Source organism: Anastrepha ludens, chromosome 3 (genome assembly GCF_028408465.1).
Source record: "Anastrepha ludens isolate Willacy chromosome 3, idAnaLude1.1, whole genome shotgun sequence".
Classification (NCBI taxonomy): Eukaryota; Metazoa; Arthropoda; class Insecta; order Diptera; family Tephritidae; genus Anastrepha; species Anastrepha ludens.
This window is the reverse complement of record NC_071499.1, coordinates 33,192,355-33,212,799: the sequence shown is the minus strand read 5'-3', so window position 1 is coordinate 33,212,799 and position 20,445 is coordinate 33,192,355. Positions and strand designations below refer to the sequence as shown.

The window sequence follows — 20,445 nt, the reverse complement described above, 5'->3', positions numbered from 1 at the left end:
AGGACTGCCCCATCTCGAGCTACAGCAGCAATCTAACAACAACTCTAGACTGCAGCAAGGAAGTTACAATTAAGATACTAAACGACGCCTTCAAAAAACACAATCTGCTGCACGAAATTTGAACACGCTTGCGAGGCAAAATGGTCCAGTAACCGAGCCTCCAAAATATATTTTACAAATTAATTTGTAAAGTATAAATTTAATAATAATAATAATAATAATTTAAAAAAAATAATAATAGGTACATATATTATATTAAAAAAAAATATATATATAAAAATTAAAAAAAATAATAATAATAAATATCAAAATTAAAAAAAAAATATAAATAAAAATAAAAAATAAATAAATACAAACAGCTTTAATAAAAAATAATAAAAAAATATCTAAATTAAAAAAAATATATATAAAAACTAAAAAAAATAATAATAAATATCAAAATAAAAAAAATATATAAAAATTAAAAAAAAATAATAATAAATAATAATAAATATCATATTAAAAAAAATATATATATATATAAATTAAAAAAAAAAATAATAAATAATATCAAAATTAAAAAACATATATAAAGAAAAATTAAAAAAAAAATAAATAAATAAATACAAACAGCTTTAATAAAAAATAATAAAAAAAAACTAAAAAAAGATATAAAAAATAAAAAAAAAACAACAAATTGTATCATCCCGCTGGTTATGCTTTATAAATTTTTTTTTTTTTTTTTTTTAATTTATTAAAGTTCATGACTTGTTCGAAAATAAAATTTCATTTCTAATACAAGCCCTGTATTACTATCTTCTTGCTAGTTCCGTTCTCGTCTAGTATAGTAAAAAGGCAGCTAAAACTACTGTGTGTTGATGTGCACAATTTCTGAATATACATACAGTGTAGCCGTAAATGTCGAAAACCTATAAAGAGATAAGAGCGCTATACATTGACATACACACAAATATTTTATTCATACTGTTGGGAGACTGTGACGTTCATTGCACTAAGCAATATTAAAAAGAACCCCACTAAGGTTTATGAAAAAATCCAATTAATCTATCACAATTACGGATGATAATCGTAAGAGCAAAAAAACCTTTCTTTATTCGGAAACAAAAATTATTAAAAGTTGTGTAACCAACAGTAATGCGATGCCTAATCGTGGTACTTGAAGATAACCAAAGAAAACATTAATTATTAGAACTAACATATATTTATTACATATATGTAGGTATGTATGTATGTCTGCAGATATTATTCAAATGTATATGTGAGAGACTAAATGGAAATTTCCGCCCCCTGTCATTATTAGTATAATGCAAATCTTTTCATGCATATGTAAGTCAGTCAATAAGAAAAGTCGCACTTCTTTCAGAGAATTGTAGAGTATTCAAGTTAGAGTTTGGCATTGAACTAAGTAAATGACCTGTTATACCCTGCTTTTGGCTATTATGCATATGTATACGAATATGTGCTCGTACGTAGATAATCGGTGCACTGCTTAGTGCAAATTATATAGTGGGGAGTAATAGGCAACTGATTGAATATTGATAAAAAATATGTTTAATAAATACCTTAAATTGCACATGACTGAGTTTCCAGTGTGGTCGTATGACTTTGAGTATCTCTTTGGCACCGCTGATAACGTCCTCGCCAATGTGAATGGGTACAAAAACTGGAGTCACAATTGCCTCACTGCCGTTGGTGCCGTTCGAACTAGCGCTTTGCTGTTGCTTACAGTTCAATGCACCGTTCAAAGCGCCATTTGAGGTATGCAACTTTTGATCAACACCGCTAGCGCCAACAATACCACCACCAACACCGGCTCCTATTGCTGTTGCCGACGACCTACCATTGAGCGCTACTTTCGGACGTAAAACACTGCCAGTCGTTGCTGTGGTGTTCTCCTTGTAGCAATTGAATTTTGTTTCTGTGCCCATACTACTTTGTAGGCCTTGTGAATTATTAGAAATTTAGGTACTTAGTATTGTTAATTTGGTGGTTATTAATTTTTTGCCCCCTTTTTAGTTGTTCCGAACAACAATTTGCAGTATTTATAATACTATTTCGTATAACTATTGATCCACTTATCTGTAAGGCCCAAAGACAGTGGAATGTCTCTTCAAGTTATTTTTCTGTGTGTATTTTGCACTTTTTCTCGCACATTTATTTTAACTTAACATTTATTACATTTATTTTATTATTTTGGTTTTATTCACTTTTTTTTATAATCTTTAAGATTTTCCCGTTTCTTACATCCACTGATTTTGATTTTACCTTTGTTTATTTATTTTTTAAATTTAACACTTTTTCTTTCCTTGACGTTTTGCGCTTTCGTTTATTTTTACGGCTGATTGAACAGCTGCAACTTTTTGCTCTTTCGATACACTTTGCGTTCTCTGTGCTGCCGGTCGCTCCGTGGAGAAGCGTTTCTCCTCCTTCTCCCTTTTGGCTTTGCACTGATCAGCTGTTTTTTGCTTCTTTTTTCCCTCACGCAATTCTCTTTTAAAAATGTCTACCTTTGCTCTGACACGCTTTGAGCGCGTTGATTTAACTGAAGTTCTTCAAGAGTGGTGGCACAAAATTCCCAGATAAATATATGCTTGCTTTTTTATGAATCTATATGTAATATGTTTGCTTTTGTTTAATTTTTATATCCAGATTCCTTCACTCAGTATATGCTCGTTGTTGTGGTCCCCTCGAGCATACGTTACTGTGTTGTTCCTGCTTGTATGGTAGTCAGTGTGACCAGATGCTTAACAAAAAATGAGCTAAATTGACTTAAAAAAGGATAGAACATGTTATAATTATACTCATCAATTAAGGGTAGCTATCAGGATATAGTTTTGGATAACTTCCATTTTAAGCAACGAGCTAATAATATTTATTTTAAATATATTTCTTAGCTCTATTTCCAAATTTTCATAGCACTGAGAATTCCTTCTACCTCAACATTATTGTGTGGTAATACCAAACTAAATACCAATTTTAGGTAGGTAGGTAAAATGGTTGAAGTACCAGTCTGGCACTCCTCAAGTAGCACTAAAGCGCCGTTTTGATACCATTATGAGACCTCCAACAGGTAATTTACTAGTACAGAAAACGAGTTTGAAATTAATGAATTTTAAAATTATTAAGCTTTCAATAAAGCCCTATGGGAAAGGTCACTTTTACCTATTGATACGAAAAAGGAACAGAATCCGCGAGATGTACACAGCTTGATTATAATAGGAAAACCAAATTATTTTAACAAGAAAAATAAGTTTCCAGGATCAGCTTTATTTTTTTAAATTATTCGTTCATTTTTTAAACATTACCATACGTACCCCGCATGACATTAGAAGAAATACTTGAATTTGTGACGTAATGTACTTATAACGAGAAGTGTCATAGTAATGAAAAAAAAACGGCACGAAGTTAGAACTAAATTTCAAGCACAAAAATAAATATTTAATATAGCCTTGAAACGGTTAACCTGGCCACACTAATGACGGTTTCCCCCAATATGATTTTAAGAGTGTTTCTGTACCCATTTGCAAAAGGTAAATGCGACTGAAAAGCGAGATTTTATTTTGTAAATAAGAAAAACAACGTTTATTCGCCTTTAATTTCGCATAAGGAGGTGGTTAGTTACAAATGTGTACACCTGCATTTAAATTTGCTTGTTGTTCACAACCGTGACGACAGTACATAAAAAACAAAACAAAAAAAAAAAGGAAGAATGCGCAAAGGTAAGAGGAAAACCATTAATATACAATAAATCGGTTTATTTAATTTATATACTGACGAAAGTCAATTGTCAAATTCGCCAAGAATAAAGTAACGGCTTTCGGAAAGCGCAAACGTCTGTATTCTCTACATCGTGCAGCGAACTGAAGTTGAATTTTTCGTTGTAAACAGTTTTTCTAAAAAAAATAATTTTTTTGGATTGCGCATAGGCATGAAATGTCACACTCAGCTTAATTGTCAGGTAATTAATATAGCGCACGAAAAGTGACGAAAAACATTTTTTATATCATGGATATAAAGTGTACCAGGAGGTAGGATTTGCATTCCATTTCACTACGCAGTACTTGGGAGTTATACAGTAATGTTTTTTCTTCGTTCAAAAATGAAAATAAAGAAACTTCCGTACATACAACTGGCTGATGCGCTTCTTATTAAACTATTTAAATAGAAAGAAGTTAACAAAGAAAAAGTGTACAAATGTAAGCTGTACAAGGCGTAAATCACTCATATCCATTTTTTTAGCTTTTTGGATTTGCGTATGCCATGAAAACTTGCCAGTTTTGCTTTTCTGAATATTTTTGTTTATGTCTTTCTCTTTGAGAGCGCATTGTGTCGAATTCTCAGAAATTTTATCACCGGCTAATTCTTATTGGAAAAGTACGTGAACAGAACTTCTATTTTTATCGATTTTTCACGCAATGCATTTCGTTTACCGATTTTCACCTCTCCCTTTTACACAGCGCTCTTTCACCTCCTATTCTTTGCACAAAATGTTCAAAAGCGAACTTTTCTTGCACTTTATGAGTGAAATCCACTTTGGAAAATTATTTTAAGATCCGTTTATTAAACTAAGTTCCAATTTCAATTCCTTTCTTTCTAAAGTATGAGTTTTTAAATGAGATAATAATTCGAACAAATCGAAATTTTTAGCACTTTGATATCATATACAATCACTCTCGGCCAAATCTCTGAGTAAACTGATGGCGAAATTAACGACGAACGCATATTTTATACGTAAACGTAAAATTTTTTTTGATGAGCTGACTTTTGGAGCGCACTCACAAACATCAGCTGCTCTTTCGTATTATTTTTGTTATTTTATTTTTTATTTTTTACTGTTTGCTTTTGCTGTTTGTATAGTGCTGCCATTGCTAAGTTTGCATAAATATACCTTTACATTTATCATCTTCTAAACATATATGGTTTATATTTTCCTATCAATAACGGCATTCAATAAATTAAAAACAAAAAATCAATTTACGTAGATTTCTCCCGCCACAAGTTACTGCAAACTTTATGGTTTACCTTGGTAATATTCAATTTACCAGTTGACAAAATATACGGGCTTATGTTGGTGAATAACTGCTTATTTCGCCTGTATGCTATCGAATTCATAAGAGCCGACTTTGGTAGAACAAGAACAGCTTCTATATGTATGTTATTTTTGCAATTTGGTGGTTTGAATGCCAAAAATGCAATAAGAGTGCAAATAAACAAGCAAGGCAGAAACAACGAAGCAGGGTACTTTACTCAAAACAAAAATCTAAAAAAAAAAACAAATGAGCTGGTATACCGGAGCAAGAAATATAGAGAAAGAGATTGTGCCTTTCGAATTCCCCGTGTCGTAAAAGTCCATCAATAAACAAACAAAATTAAGTGGAATCACTTGTGTATGAAGAAGAGGAGTAGGCGAAAGCAATGGAAACTATCCAGCAGAAGTTCCTACGACAGTTGGTTCTACGAAACAACCCGAATATATATCCGGCCAAGGACTGTCACTTCAGCAGAATTCCCCGTATATGTGTGGGCAATGTTCATGCTGCTACAACCACAACAACCAAACAGAAGAAATTATACGCCCACACACATCCTTCCTTGTCAGGATGTCTTCCGCAAGAAAACGCAAACAAACTACATTTGGAGGCTCTATCGTTTTCGCTAGTTTGTTTAGTTTAAATTCTGAAATCACAATATTAACAAGTCATACACTGAATATTTACAAACAAGTAATTTCTGTATTATTATTATGGTGCATGATGTAGTCGGTGGTCAATATCGCTAAAAATGAATGAATGAATGAACTGTTTTGGGAAAACGACACCTTCTGTATTCAATTTGCCTTCGCCGTTCGTGTATGGTGAAATGCCCGTAATGATGCTACCAGACTGCAAATCATTGCCATGTTGAATAAAGGGCTTCGGTTGTAGAGGGCGTGCTTTTGTGTTAAAAGTTTAAGGTAAATATCATTATTAACATAAATAATTGTTAAACCCTCTTCTATTAGCAAAATTTTAGTAGGACTTTTGATTGATTAAACTTAAATTTTTTCTATTTTTGTAAATAATAATACACACCTAACTTGTTAAATGTATATACGAGGATAGTATAAGTGGCATATCTTCAGGCGCACATTTAGGTCACATTTGCAGGGTGGTGCCATTGAGGTGGGATTTTTAAAAGTTTAAAATTATAGTTGATCTGCTTTAATAATTACTTACCATTTAATAATAAAAAAATATGTTCAAAAACACAATATGAAAAGTGAGATTTGATTGATAGGAACAAAAAGTGTATTACAACCAATTTGGATTTTTCTTTATAAACATCAGAAAGCAAAAGTCCTTTTAAGAATATATTTGATTAAAGCCGCTTTTGGCATTTTGGAAGTGTTAAAATTGATAGTGAAGAAAACAGTAACTTTTTCATTTTTTTGTTTTTTCCTTGTTCACTTCTCTCGGGAGCATAGGGCCTCGACAAGACTTTTCCATTGTACAGGGTTCTATGCTATTGTTTTTGCATCGTCCCATGAGATGTCGGCATCTGCTAGTTCGCGCAGCATCGACCTTCTTCAAGTGTGTTTTTGATCGATCGAGGCTTCTGCTCGTTTTGATTTGCTCCGTTTGATTTGCCTTTTCATTACTTAAATTTGAAATGTATGATAAAAGAATTCATCGTTCTTATGTAGATTACCGAAGAAATTAAGAATTTTGTACTTTCGAGAGCAACAATAATTTCATGCATGCCATGTCATATGGCCATCTTTTAAGTTAAAGGGATTATTTCACATTATACATATGTATTTCATGTCTCGTACTCTGTTTGTCGGTATGTGTGTTTTTTATCGCAGCAAACAAGAAGCAATAGCGATAGTTTAGCCTGTTTAAAGAAGCTGTATATTTGTTAATAATAAATCTTACGGTTTTACAAGACTATACAGTTTGGTGGCTCAGCAGAGATAAACAAAAACTTATTAAGGCCCACGCTCATTTGGCTGTCAAAAGGGGCTGAAACATAAACTCAAAACTCTGTCATACTAGGCATACTACTGTGGGCAAAAAGTAAGATGAATTTATTTGTCAAATTTCGCGGGATTAAAATTTCGCTCTAGTTATTTTTTTCATGAGTTGGCAGCACTGTTAATAACATCTGGGCCAACTTTCATGTGAATGTCATTATCAGTAATATATTTACGCTTGTGTTTACCAAACGACCAAGAGTGCATTTTTCGATTTTTACAATGTCTGATTTGATTGAGCAGAGAAGTGTCATCAAATTTTGTTTGCGGAGTGAAATTTCGGCTGCGGACACGTTTAGAATGTTGCAGAAGGCATTTGGTGATTCGACCATGTCGCAGGAAAATGTTTATAAGTGGTACAACGACTTCAAAGAGGGTCGAGAACGTGTTGATGACTTGGAGCGCTCCGGACGACCATCGACGTCAACAGATGACCAACACGTCAATATAATGAAGGAGTTAGTGCTCGAAAATCGTCGGTTAACTGTTAAAGACCTTACTGATATGATCGGAATATCAGAAGGATCTGTGAAAACCATTTTGAAAGACCATTTGAGCCTACGAAAAGTCAAATCTCGATTGGTACCGAAAACTCTCAATTTCTTGGAAAAAAGTCGTCGCGTTGATGTGTGTGAAACAATGCTTTCAGACTATCAGGACAAGCTCAAATGCATCATTACGGGAGATGATACTTGGATTTATGCTTACGACCCTGAAACAACCGACCAATCAAGCGAATATCGTGCTAAAGGCGAGGCCAGACCGAAAAGAGCACGTCAAAGTCGTTCAACAATAAAGGTCATGATGACAGTTTTTTTCGATTTTCGTGGTGTGGTGCACTATGAATTCCTTCCACCTAGCCAAACTGTTAATAAGGAATATAATTTGAGCGTTATGGGTCGTTTACGTGAAGCAATTCGTCTAAAAAGACCAGAATTATGGGCCAACAACTCTTGGTTTTTGCATCACGATAATGCACCGTCTCACACTGCACTCGTTCTTCTTGATCATTTCGCCAAAAATTCCACGCATATCGTTCCGCAACCACCGTATTCGCCTGATTTGGTTCCGTGTGACTTCTGGCTATTCCCAAAACTCAAGAGACCACTCCGGGGAACGCGTTTCGAGTCGATTGAGGAGATAAAAGCTGAATCGACGAAGGTGCTGATGGCTATACCGGAAATTGACTATTTGGCATGTTTCGGGGATTGGAAAAATCGTTGGCATAAGTGTATTTCATCGAAAGGGGATTATTTTGAAGGGGATGAAATTGATTTACAAGAATAAATAAAGATTTTTCTTTTTACAACCAAATTCACCTTACTTTTTGCCCACAGAGTATATCATAGTAGAAACGAAGTGAAATTTAATCTAAGTTTAACAACATTTTTGCCTAAACATTTTTGTTATCAAACTTATGAAAGTAAATCTTTTCGACTGTTTAGTTAGCTGATAATTTTAATTACATTTTTGTTTTTTGATAGATGAGGTTGGATGAGGATGAGTGGGCAGTAAAGAAAATAATTGCATTGAACGTTATAAAAACTAAGTCTTTATTTAACATTATTTCAAGAAACATTTTTCATAAAATCAAAAAATAATAACTGCTATCACTGCTAAAGTTGAAATGCCTGAGGGGATTCCTTATTGCGCGGATTTCACTTCCACTCGGCGAAGTAATGCCGTCATCTTCGTCCTATCAGATTCAAAGTAATATTCGTCAGAACTGTCACTATCTAACGTATCATCTCTAGATCGCTTATCCATCGTGCGTAGGATAAAATATAAAATATATGAATCGAAGAACTGAAATTCGTTCTGACTCTACCGTCATCTCACATCGTAAGTTTACATTATAAGGAAGATAAGACATCATCGCTAATGGCCTCTAATGTCTTTGAATGAAAACGTGACTCTTTTACTATACCTATGCGTATCTTATCGCTCAAAACGATAGACGTCGCGTGCCTCGCTACTGAACTAATTTGGGCGGCTATATGCCAACACGCGTCTGGAACGGTAAAACGACTTGGCCGGCTATATGCTGACACCCGTTCCCAAAGGTTTAAAATGCCAAATGCATCATCAAAGCAGCCGTCGCAGCAATGGTATGTCTTGAGACTAAAAAACTTCCCACCGCTGGGAATCGCATTCGCATTACTTCAGAGCGGCGTTCCATCTTCTTCATTACAGGATCTATGCTTGTGTTCCACTTTTTCATCCGGAGAATTTTTTCCGCGAACCCATTGATGATTTCCCACGTTTCCTCGCTGCTTAGCATCTCATCGATTAAATTGTCAGTGGTTATGTGACCGACTGCATTTTCCAACGTTCGACGTTCTTGTTCCCTACGCGTGCATTGGAAAAAGGTGCTGAGCACATCTTTGGTTGCAACACATTGCACATATGTATTGAGGTGTTCGCATTACCCTATTTTGAACAGGTTTTCTAGAAATACGCCTGCCCCGAAAGCATTTGTTTTGCATAAAAATTGACTTCATTAATGGGGTAGGGGTAGTCAGAATTTTCAAAAAATTGTTTTTTTTTTTTGCATTTTCTTAAAGTATAATATCTTAAAAATGTGGAAATTTGAAGTGAATCCGACAAATACTTTTCGCGTTATTCAACAATTAACAAAGGGCGCTCGGGCAAAAACAAACAAAAGCTTTAAATGCGTTTTTCTCAAAACTATGTTTTTTGAACTGGTGATCACTGTAACTTAAAAACCGCTTAGTTGATTTCAATAAAATGTATACTGCTTTTGAAAAACATAAAAAACTCGTGCCTGATCGAAGGATTTTTTTCTTTAAAAAATTTCGATTTTTTTAAACAATTAATTCTCGGGTTTTTCTCGACAATCTGAAAAATATTTCTTGTTAATTGTGAAAAAACTTCTATCAGGCACAGGATTATCTATTAATAAAACTAATTTCTCTTGTCCGATTGATTTTAGATGAATCTCCAAGGACTTATGATGATCACCGCAAGGGACTTCTGGAGAAACGGGCTCCTCACAAATAGCGATAACTTTTACAATTATTAATTTTTTTTGTTGAAATTTTGCTAAAGTCAAGTCGAAACATGATATATTAATGCTATGTTTTTATTTTTATAAAATAAAACAATTGAGTAGCAAAAAAAAAATTATTGAAAATCATAATTGTTTTGGGCCTCTGTCTACCCTTAACTATTGCTTTTATTTATTTGCCTTTTCTTTGTAGCGATGGTAATAATTAAACAAACCAAAAACACTAAAATAGGTCTGTTCGTGTAAAAATAATCCAGTAACTTAATTTCCCCAAAAAAAGTACATGAACGTAACAATTTGCGGGTTTTACGAACAGCTGATTAAATTGTTGGCAGGAAAAATCACAAAAATTTAAAATGCTTTCACTTGAGCTACTTCGTATTAAATTAAAAAAAAACTAAGCAAATAAAATGCGAAATAACGAGTTTCGGAATCTCATGATTTTGTCCACAATAACTAGTTCCATTTCATCGTCGCTGTCAGATGAAGAACATTCCATAAGAAATTGCAATCCGCAAATTTTAATTCGTATTTATTTTTACTTTGCGATCACCTTTTTTTCTCACTTCCAAATTCTTACAAGTGAACGAATTTATCCAGTACAAGGTGGATTTAATAAGGTGACAGCATTCACCCAGCTGAATTTTTCGCCGTAGGTATGGCTTACGTCAAAATGAAATGCTTTGTTTGTATGTATTGGTATGTTTACATTCGTATGTTTACATTTGCTTGCTGATTTTGACATGATGCTTGCACCAAACGCAACAACAAATACATGTAGAGTTTTACTTATATGTGTTTGCTGTCACCTGTAATAAATTCGCCTTGATCCAGTAAAAACTTGCAACTTCCTCTCAAAATGAAATGTCATTTCGCTCTCACTTTCGAACATCGAATGAAACTCCATGTTTTACAACAATAATAATTCGTTTATTTTTATTCAATTACATAGATTTAACACATTTGCCAAAGATTTATTTTATGTGTTGTAAGTGTGTTCGTGTAAATAAGTATATATTCATATTCAGTGCTACACTTTTAAGTGTTTATGTCTTTCAAAGTATGTACATACAACTTTCCCATGCCCAACGCATAAATGAAACCAATTAATAGAAAGCTGAGAAGTATGCATGCATACAATCCTTACCAAAATGCGCAAAGGCACTTACTAACATTTTCGAAATCTCGCAGAAGTAAGAAAAAAAGTGTAAATTTTAGTAAAGCAAAAAAAAAATTGCAATAGAGTTTAGACAAAAGCTGTTTTGCATTAGTCGTTGAAGTCGTTAATTTTCACTTAATCCGCTTAATGTTTTGGTGGAAATGCAAGGATGATAGAATACAAGGTTGCACCTTCCGAATTCGCTGTGTCGTCAGGCTCCATGAATAAACACACAAAAGGAAGGGAAATTACTTGTTTGCGAAGTTGAAGAGTAGGCGAAAGCAATGAAAACTACCAAACACAAGAACGTTCCCACGACAGTCGTTTCTACGCAACAGGAACGACCCGGATTTATATTTGACCAAGGACTGTCACTTCAGCAGCATTCCCCCAATATGTATGGGGAATGTTTATGCTGCAACAAGAACAACAACCAAACGCAAGAAATTATACGCACACACCCAGACTTTCTTTCAAAGACGTCATTCGCATAGAAACCTCCTGCATTTGGAGGTATTTTTAAAATGCGTGCTTTCACAATTCAAAATACGGCACTTTGTTGTCATTAGTGTGTTTAGTTTAAATGTCACAATATTAACAAGCCATTCACTGAATTTTCACAAACATGTAATTTCTTCTCCTTTTGTTTGTTTTGTATTGGCGTCAGACTTGCCAAAATAGCGAAAAATAAAGTAACTGATTTGGAAAAACGCCACCTTCCATGATGAAAAGATGTTTAGAGATGTGCTCTTTAACAGACCGTTATTCGGCTCAGAGCGAATTCGACAGAATCGGCTGATGGACTGACGTCGCTTGGGATGTGTTTCACAGAATTTAGCTTATGTTAGTGATATACAAATGTCATGGCACGAGCATTGGCTGTGTTGGTTTTTTTCATATGCCACTAACACAAACTAAATTTTGTTAAATACATCCCAAGTGACATGTCAGATAAGTTCCTCTCAAAAAAAATTTGTTTTTCATCATAGCGAACGTTGAAATCTATAGTCTTGGCCACCTTCAGTATTCAACTCGTCTTGGTGGAGGTGCATATCGTTTCAAAAAATTACGTTCCAAAAACAAAAAAAAAACAACAACAAAAAAAATATACATAAATATTTGAAAAGAAAAATGCCGTTCAAACACTTAATCTAAGCGGTAAAGAATGTTAAGCGAATTCAAAAATTTGTTCTTGATATTCAATAAGTTCCAACTTTTAATTGCATGCCATAAGTAGTATTTGGCATTTTTTAAACGACTTTTAGTTATGTATATTGGAAAATAAATGAGCTCTAATCAAGGCGAATCTATTAAGGTGGTGTTGGTAAATCAGCTGAGTTGTTTTTTTTTTCTTTCACCGTGTCCATGTGGCTGTCAGCTCAGAATGAAACAACTCGAATTCATTATTTTTTTTTTCTAGCTTCTCAATACTTTGCTTTGACAATCAAACGTACAGAACAGTGTTGTTGGTCTAGTGTCACCACCTTTAATGAAACCGCTTTGGTTCTAACATCAAGAAATTTTGTTGTAGGTACAAAAGAGCTATAACAAATAAATATCTACTTGTTGGGCTGAAAATTGCAAGTTACTTAGATTACTAGACTTTTCCATAAATATTCAAAAATTGCTACATATAGTACTTGGTTCTTATTTATATGGATACATGTATGTATATGTGCATGTGAGGCAAATTTAAGAGTTCAATAAACATATGGAAACCGCCGTTGCATAGTAATTCAACAAAAAAAATATATGTAGATTTTATTGTTTACCCTAACCTATACTTACTTACGAAATTCAACAAATCTAAATTTTCATTATAACACATGGGCTGAAAAGTCCAGGGCCTAACACATAGATGGCACTAGTTTTATTGCATTCACCTCCTTTTCAGTTAGTACTAATCTTAAAAAGACAGCTGTTAAAATTTCATGATTTTTTCTATTCATTAGTTCGTGAGTTATTGTGGTAAGAGTGGCGGTGCTTTTGTTATTTTCAAAACAGTGGATCAAAGAGAGTTTCGTGTTTTAATTTTACACTGCTTTTTCATGGGAAAAAATAACGTTCAAGCTAAGCAATCGCTTGAAAAGTGTTATGGGGACGACGCTCCATCAGAAGCAACAATAAAACAATGGTTTGCTAATTTTAAGGGGTTAGGGGTAGTGAGAATTTTCAAAAAAAAAAAAAAAAATGGATTTTTTTGCATTTTCTTAAATCTTAATATCTTAAAAATATTCTGTGAAAACTTGAAGTGAATCTGACAAATACTTTTCGTGCTATTCAACAATTAACAAAAGGAGCCGATAGCAAAACTTTATACTGCTTTTGAAAAACATAAAAAACTCGTGCCTGATCGAAGGACTTTTTTCCAAAATTTCGATTTTTTAAACAATTAATTGGCGGTTTATTTCTCGAAAATCTGAAAAATATTTCCTGAGGCCGCCATATTATTAATTTTGAAAAAAAAACTTCGATCAGGCACAAGATTATCTATTAAAAAAAATAATTTCTCTTATCCGGTTGATTTTAGATGAATCTCCAAGGACTTGTGATGATCACCGCAAGCGACTTCTGGAGAAACGGGCTACACACAAACAGCGATAACTTTTACAATTTCGGCCCTTTCTCGGGTAGAGACACCGATGATGCCCAACGCAGTGGAGGTCCAAATGAGGCGATAAGGCCAGGAAACATCGAAAAATCCACATCATTGTTTTGAATGAACGAAAAGTGAAGTTGCGTGAGTTAGCTGATATCGTAAAGATATCAAAAGAACGTGTTGCCTTTACTTTGCATGCGCATTTGACTATGATAAACCTCTTTTCCAAGTGGGTGTCGCGTTTGCTCACTATTCAAACCAAAAACAATAACTTGAACAATGAAATAAGATTCTGAACAATGGCAAAACCACCTGAATTGAATTCCGAATTGCTTCAACATCCGCTGTATTCGACAGATTTGGCTCCCAGCGACTATGGCTGTTCGCAGAACCAAAAAAAAATGCACGCCACTAAGAAATTGCGCTCGAATGAAGAGGTTATCGCTGAAACTGAGGCCTATTTTGAGGCAAAAGATAAATCGTTCTACAAAAGTGGCATTAAAATGTTAGAGCGGCGCTGGCATGATTACGTTCATCTTGATAGAAATTTCGTTGATGAATAAAGCTAATTTTGAACAAACAAAAAAAAAACGTGTTTTCTTTGTTAGGTCTGAGACTTTTCAGCCCATGTGTCATTAACCCATGTGGACATTCACAATTTCTATACATACATATATGTTTTTCCAAGTGCATACATTTATATATTTTTTCTTTAGCTAAATAACATAATTTCTCATTACAACAATCATTTGCAGCCGCTCAAATCCGACATTCATAAAATTTGTATTACGAACATTAAAAAATAATTAGTCTTTTAACGTTTATAGACTTTTTTAATTGGCATATTTTATATGCCTTTTTGTTTTCGTTTTTCATATTGGCACATATTTCGTTATTGAATACCTAAAAATATACCATGTATATATGTACATATGTGTGTATGCATTTATGGATGGATGCAACTATCCATACGCCATCATTTGCATAACTTTGTACAATAATTTTAAAATTGTAAAAAATTAAGTTGTATGACCTGTTTGCGCTTAAGTAAATATATTTGTTTGACAAATTTTGGCTTACAATTTTCTTATTCTTATGCTTACTTAGCTGCTTTCGCATTCTATTTGGAATAATTGTTTGTCTCATTTTACAGTAAATGTTTTTTCAATGAAATTATATAAAATGTCTTTAGTAACTTAAGACTATGTTATGAGCGTTCATACTAAACTACATACAGACGTGAGCAGTAATTAAATAGAAAACCATGTTTTAACTATTATCGAGCTTTAAATTAGCTACGAATTTTTATTCCATGAAATACTTTCATGAAATTTAGAAAATGTTTTTCGCCGAAATTCGGAAAAATATGTTTTGTACTCTAACAAAAAATTATAATAAAATGTAAAAAGTATAAGAAAAGAGTATTTAGCTAAATTTGAAACATATATTTGGTTTTTTGTTTGTTTTCAAAGTATTTAATTTTTTCTATAACTATGTAAGTGTGCCATTATTTGTATATAAACATATAATACATATTTACATGCCACGAGTTGATGTGTGTGTGAATGCATTTCGCTAACCTTTTTTCTAAAACTTGTATAAGCTTTTGGGCGGGTTTATTACCGCGCCTGCCGAAATGTATCAGTATCACTTTCATCTTTTATCATACATTCATAAAAATCAAGATAAATATTAAATGCTTTACATGTAGACATGACATTAGCCGTTTATTAGATATATTGAACAGAAAAAAAGAACTTATTCATAAAAGTTAAATTGGGTTTATGTATATACTTTATAAGATTTCATAGGTTCATAGGTTCCTGGAAATTTTGTACTTATAAGACATTTTAACAGCCTTATTAAAAAACATATTAAAAAAAAGTATTAAACAAAATTAAAAAAAGTATTAAAGAAAATATTCAAAAAAAAAAAAAAAATTTCAAAACAAATTTTAAAACAAAATATTAAAAAAAATTTAATAGGATATTACCGTCACATTTAAATATTAAAAAAAAAATATTTAAGTTTTCAATTTCAATTTTAATTTTTATAAATTTGGTTGTCACCTTATTAAATTTTATTTTCACATTAACTTTTACGAATGCAATGCATTTGCGTTTTATAAAGCATTTTGCGTGCATTTTGGGATTTCCCTTTTAAATTTCAAATAATAAAGTCTGATCATGATTTTGATTTTGAAAATTCACGCGTGACTACTGTCAAATTAAATACATATTTTTTTAGTATTCAATGACATTTGATCATGGAAAGATTTACGCCTCTACAACCTGTACAAATCGTATAATTGTATTAGGAAAATCAATGCTCTGTGAAAAGTGGCTATCGTTCGCTCAGGCCAACTTATGGTACTCAGCGATGAGTGCCATTTTTGTTTAATGTCTACGTCAATAAGCAAAATTGCCGTACTTGTGCTGAAGAGCAACCCGAAACCATTCAAGAACAGCCATTACATCCAATGAAAACAACCGTTTAGTGCGGCCTGGAGGAATTATCGGCCCATATTTCATCAAAGATTAGGCTGACGCCAATGTAACAGTCAATGGTGAACGCTATCGCACTATGATAAATGAGTTTTTGATGCCGAAAATTGAGGTCCGTGATCTCCACAATATTTGGTTCGAAAAAGACGACGCTACTTTCCATACAGCCCGTGAAACAATGAATTTACAGCGTCGTCGCTTCGCTGAGCAATTTATCTCTCGACTCGGACCAGTGGATTAGCCAGCAAGATCGTGTGTGTAAAGTCTAAATGTTTTGTTTGAGGCATTCGAATGAGGCATTCGAATGAGGCATTGGAACCCAATATTCACGAGATATCGACAGAAGTCCTCCAGCGAGTCATTCAAAATTGGTGTTGGTGTTTACGGATGGCCGAATTACGGTGCAGTTGTGGCCAACATTTGAAAGGGATTATCTTTCAAATATAAAAGTCATGAATGGTTCCACACAAAAATAATAAAATTTGAAAATTCGTTGTTTTTAAAATCTGATTATCCTTTATAAAACAGGTTTGAAATATTTTACATATACATACATAATGTTTCAATGTAAGTTTTGAAGCTTTTACTATTAATAAATTCATTAAATTAATTTCTTTCCTGAATAATAAAAGATATATTCAAAAGTCGAAATTAATTTCTTTCTTTAATAAAAAAAAATATAATCAAAACACGAAATCGACGAGTTGCATGGCTAAGTAATAGGACTATGAATAAGTTCGTGCGGTTTTTTTTTCGAAATTTGAAACTTTATTGACATAAAATGGTTACAAATTTAATATTCAAAATATTGTCCATCGCTTACTACTACTTTTTCCCATCTTTCTGGCAATTCACGGATTCCCTTTGTGAAAAATTCGGTCGGTTTTGCCGCAATCCACGAATCGATCCATTTTTTGACTTCATCGTAATTACGGAAGTGCTGGTCAGCCAGGCCATGTTGCATCGATCGGAAGAGATAGTAATCGGATGGCGCAAGGTCTGGACTATACGGCGGGTGGGGTAGGACATCCCATTTGAGCGTTTCTAAGTATGTTTTGACCACTTGTGCAACATGTGGCCGAGCATTGTCATGTTGCAAAATAACTTTGTCGTGTCTATCGGCGTATTGCGGCCGTTTTTCTCGCAGTGCTCGGCTCAAACGCATCAATTGTCGTCGGTAGACATCCCCCGTAATCGTTTCATTCGGTTTCAGTAGCTCATAATACACAACACCCAGCTGGTCCCACCAGATACACAGCATAACCTTCAGGCCATGAATATTCTGCGCCGACGTCGATGTTGAAGCATGGCCAGGGTATCCATACGTTGCCCGACGTTTTGGATTGTCGTAATGGACCCACTTTTCATCGCCAGTCACAATTCGATGCAAAAAACCCTTTCTTTTGTGCCGTTGAAGCAGTTGTTCGCATGCCATAAAACGGCGTTCAACGTCTCTTGGCTTCAATTCATACGGCACCCAATGGCCTACCTTTCGGATCATTCCCATGGCTTTTAAACGTTTGGAAATGGTTGATTGATCAACTCCCAAAGTTTTTGCAACCTCTTCTTGCGTTTGAGCCGGATCTTGATCGAGCAATTCCTCCAATTCGGTATCCATGAACTTTGGCGGCGCACCCTCGCGTTCTTCGTCTTCCAAGCCAAAATCACCACTTTTAAAGCGTGCAAACCACTTCTGGCACGTTCGCTCAGATAGAGCATGCTCACCATAAACTTCCACCAAGATACGATGACTTTCGGCTGCTTTTTTCTTCATATTAAAATAATGAAGAAGAATTCCCCGCAAAAACACATTATTTGGCACGAAATTCGACATTTTCAAGTGTGGTAAAAATATTGTTGTTTACGCTTCAAATAAAAAACTTATACTGACGTTTGTGCCTTACGACAGTAGCTCTCCAATGAATGTTTGGAAATGTGGATCGATGGAATAATAATCAAGTTACGCCATCTGTTGTAAAACCGTAACGAACTTATTCATAGTCCTATTAAAATATATGAAATGAAATTTTATTAATATGAAAGAGTTAAAAATCGGATTAAAATCAAATTGGATTAATCAAAAACGTGAGCGCCACAAAAAATAAGTAATGATTAGTGCAAGCAGCTATTTTCAAAGCAGTTGACTTTAGAATGTTTGTTTAGAAGTCTGGATTCCAGCCAAGTACTGACAATAAAAAAGCAGTAAATGATTTGCGAAAAAGCCTTTGAAGCGGCTCCAGGATTTACAAAAATCGAAATCGTTCATAGCGATAATGGTTGTAGCAACCACAATTGTGTAAAATATGAGATCGCTTCTAAGATATTCGAGAGTCTATGTTAGTGGAACGACCAGAGTTTGCATATATCCGATGAAGTGCTGTCACTCCAACAACATTCCGAAAAATGTATAGCGAATGCATAGAAATGCCATGAGAATTGCGAACAATAAATAAAATTATACAATTTTTTTTTCTATAGGTTAGCCTTGACAATTTCCTGTTGTGTGCCGAGCATTTATAAAGAAATGTATTAAAGAAAATATTGTTCTGAGTGTGTTGTTGTTGCAGTTATAGCAGCATAAACATTCCCCATATATATACGTGGAATGCTGCTGAAGTGGCAAACCTTGGTCGGATATAAATCCGGTTGGTTCCGGTTACGTAGTACCAACTGTCGCGAGAGCGATTGGGAGTATGTTGTTGTTAATGTTGTAGAACCTTTACTGAGTCATGCCTAGGTTGATACAAGGATTTATATCCGATCAACTCCAGCATTATTCCTCAAACATTTATGGTGAATGTTTACACTATTACAACAACAACGACGTTCGAATAGGGAAAACGCTGTTAGATGAGTTGGTTTAGGTTAGAGGGGTTCATTTGTTATTTTGAGTTTTTTTTTTTAATACTTTCAAATTAACTATGTAGAAAACAAGAACAATTTTCTTTAACCACAGATTTTGATTAACTTCTTTTTCAAAAAACAAGCTGTATTTAAGAAAATGAAAAATTTTTGCACAAAAAATTAGTATTGCCAAGGCCCATTGAACAGTACCTTTAGGCAAAACAAAAAAAAGGACTAATGTGCTTTGTTTTTGTTTTTTGTGCCTATGGAGGAAGGTTTTTTGTGTTTGCTTTTGGTCGCTCGAATGTCAAAATCTCTAATATATCTACAAAGCTTAACAGTTTAGAGTAATCTAAACATCTCATCATTCGGGCGCCGTAAATGAATGGTTTGGTGTGTGACTACCATTCGGAATTCGGAGAACGTAGGTTCGAATCTCCGTGAAACACCTAATAGCGGTCACCCCTCGGCAGGCAATGGCAAAACTCCGAGTGTATATCTGTCATGCAAATCTCCTCATAAAAAATATCTGCCGTTCGGAGTCGGCTTAAAGCTGGGACTTTCAGTGAAATTGGAGATCGGCTAAACATTCAAAACGGCAAAGAGCCCAAATAAATAGAAAAGCACCAAATAAGCTGCTTTTCTGTTGCTACTTGTTCAATATGCTTTTGGATTGCTTAAAAGAACACAATTTCCTTGGATGAATTATTGAAATAATAATTTAGAAACATTTAAATATAATTTTTTTGGTCCATGAAATATAAATAAGGAAATTGAAAGTTCAATGCAAAGTTTTTCGAAAGAAAATAACAAAAATGCGAATTTTTACCATTAAATGAAACACTTAAAAACTAAATCCTTAAAAACTAAATAAAATCATCTTATGATCCCTCTAAACAATTGTAAATGTGATGCTTCTAATTTGAACTTATGTGTATCTATATAAGCGCATACATACATATGAGTATGTACGTATGTTTAAAATAGTGAAAGAGTCTACATTTACGGAAAAAAGTTAAGGAACTTTTGTAAAAGCACATTTCGCTTGCATGCACGAGAACTTTGCACTAATAAATATATTTTTATGCGTATTTAAATCGATATGTTTGAATGTATGTTATGTACATATTTACAAGTAAATTAATTTTATGAGTATAAAAAATCTTTTGTTTCACATTGGAATTTTGTTCATCTCAAAGCCTTTAAATTCAACATTCGATACTTCTTCAATTCAATTCTCTTCTTTACCAAATATATTTTACCTATTAATTAAGTTTATACAACAATAATAAATCAGTC

The 20,445-nt window shown here is 33.7% G+C and overlaps 1 protein-coding gene across 2 annotated transcripts in view; it reads right to left on the bottom strand.

Moving 5' to 3' along the window:
* LOC128857368 (ethanolamine kinase) overlaps positions 1-4,708 on the bottom strand; it is a 47,502-nt gene extending 42,794 nt beyond the window's left edge. The window contains exons 1-2 of one of the 2 annotated variants that reach the window (XM_054093101.1): positions 4,431-4,708; positions 1,563-2,768 (exon numbers count right to left, since the gene is read on the bottom strand). In XM_054093101.1, the coding sequence (XP_053949076.1) occupies positions 1,563-1,928 (366 nt within the window). In that variant the 5' untranslated portion in view covers positions 1,929-2,768; positions 4,431-4,708. The remainder of the gene's footprint in view (positions 1-1,562; positions 2,769-4,430) is intronic. The other variant, XM_054093102.1, reaches the window with a different exon arrangement.
* Between the last annotated feature and the right edge of the window lie 15,737 nt (positions 4,709-20,445).